Source organism: Cyprinodon variegatus, unplaced genomic scaffold (assembly GCF_000732505.1).
Source record: "Cyprinodon variegatus isolate N-32 unplaced genomic scaffold, C_variegatus-1.0 Scaffold4, whole genome shotgun sequence".
Taxonomy (NCBI): Eukaryota; Metazoa; Chordata; class Actinopteri; order Cyprinodontiformes; family Cyprinodontidae; genus Cyprinodon; species Cyprinodon variegatus.
The window spans coordinates 1,697,187-1,698,699 of record NW_015150457.1 but is presented as its reverse complement, the minus strand read 5'-3'; the positions used below and the strand labels follow the sequence as shown (position 1 = coordinate 1,698,699).

The window sequence follows — 1,513 nt, the reverse complement described above, 5'->3', positions numbered from 1 at the left end:
AAGCAGAGTAACAGACTGGATGTAGAGAAGTGCCTGGTATCAGCTGTTTTCTGAGCTCATCAAAGTAAGCTTAGGTGTCATGATGTTGAAAACAAAGTGAAACAAATGGAGTGAGTCTGACTATAATTTTTGTTCAGTATTTTGTCCCCAATTCCTCGAGATTATATGTAGTTATATAGGGAGTTTATAGTATTTTTTTTTATTATTATTATTTGTATTTATTTTGTATTTATTTTGATTCCTTGCTAGTTTCCCAGCAACCTATTTATGTTTTTGTTTTTTGTTTTTATTTGTTGAGAATAAAGTGCCAAATAATTAAATGCTTAGGTTAATAAGATTAAATAAACTATGTTTTATTGTATAATTGGTTATTGCACATTGGTTATTATACACTTTTGTGCAATCTGAGGGGGTACTCATGGTTAGACAAAATGCCCAAGGGGTACACAAGTCAAAAAAGGTTGGAAACCACGGCTCTAGGACAAGGAATACAGCTGATAATTGTAAAGGTACGGCCGACCAATGTTCCAAACTTGATTGCAGTGCGTCCTCCAGTTCACCGGCGGCGCTGTTGCCTTTAGCGAAGCCGCCTATGGCAGCCTTGGATCAGCGTAAAGCTGGTTGGTTGGCAGGGGCTGGTTGGTCGGTTCATGGTAGCCATGGCTCGTTTTGCTGCGCTACTGCTGCTACCGGTTCTCTTTGAATCGGTCGTTTCAATTTCATTCTTTTTACCAGTCAATTCCAGAAAGTGTTTACGAGAGGAGATCCATAAAGACGTCCTAGTTACGGGGGAGTATGAAATTAGCGAGCAGGCGAACACCAAAACTAACCTGAAGGTGAGCTAATACCTGCGGCCGTTGACGCCAAAACTCAGGTTTAATTAAAACATAATGACTTCGATCGTTAAATATCAACAGCTAAAAAAGTTAGACTCAATACAAGGATGGTATGCATCGTTTTAAGAAAAAACATAGGGTTTAAATCGGAGAAAATTGTTGTTAGCATTGTAGCTAAGCTAGGCCTTCCTGGTTTCATTGACTATGAGCTAGCTAGCTAATGCTTCTTTGTTTTCTCCATGTTTGGTTTGGATGTAACTGGCATTTTGTCTAAACTAATTTTACCCCGATGCTTTCTATAAACCATTTATGTTTTTATACCCTTTAATAAACTATATTTAACAATATTTCTGCTGGTATCATGGTCTCTGCCATTTAGCTGTTACACGTCACTCTAACAGACTACTCAGCAATCTACACGTCATATTTAGAGAGTAGAATATTCACACAAGCTTGGTCTGGAAAAGTAATTGTTCACCGTCATAATGACATTGCATACACAACGTATTTATCAAAAATAAGCAGGCTAACAGCTGTCAAGTTTGGGATTTGTATGATGTGGAATAAATCGCTTTATGGTACGGAATCTAACTAAGGTTGCAAATAGATGATGTTGTACATGTGAAATGGCAATCATCTAAATAGATTTAGATTTTAACTTATCATTCAAGCAGCTG

At 37.4% G+C, this 1,513-nt stretch overlaps 1 protein-coding gene across 1 annotated transcript in view; it reads left to right on the top strand.

Annotated features, from left to right (window-relative positions):
• The first annotated feature begins 600 nt into the window (after positions 1-600).
• Positions 601-1,513, top strand: part of tmed10 (transmembrane p24 trafficking protein 10) — a 7,486-nt gene continuing 6,573 nt past the window's right edge. Inside the window, exon 1 of the mRNA XM_015372181.1 lies at positions 601-836. Within this exon, the coding sequence (XP_015227667.1) occupies positions 651-836 (186 nt within the window). The 5' untranslated portion in view covers positions 601-650. The remainder of the gene's footprint in view (positions 837-1,513) is intronic.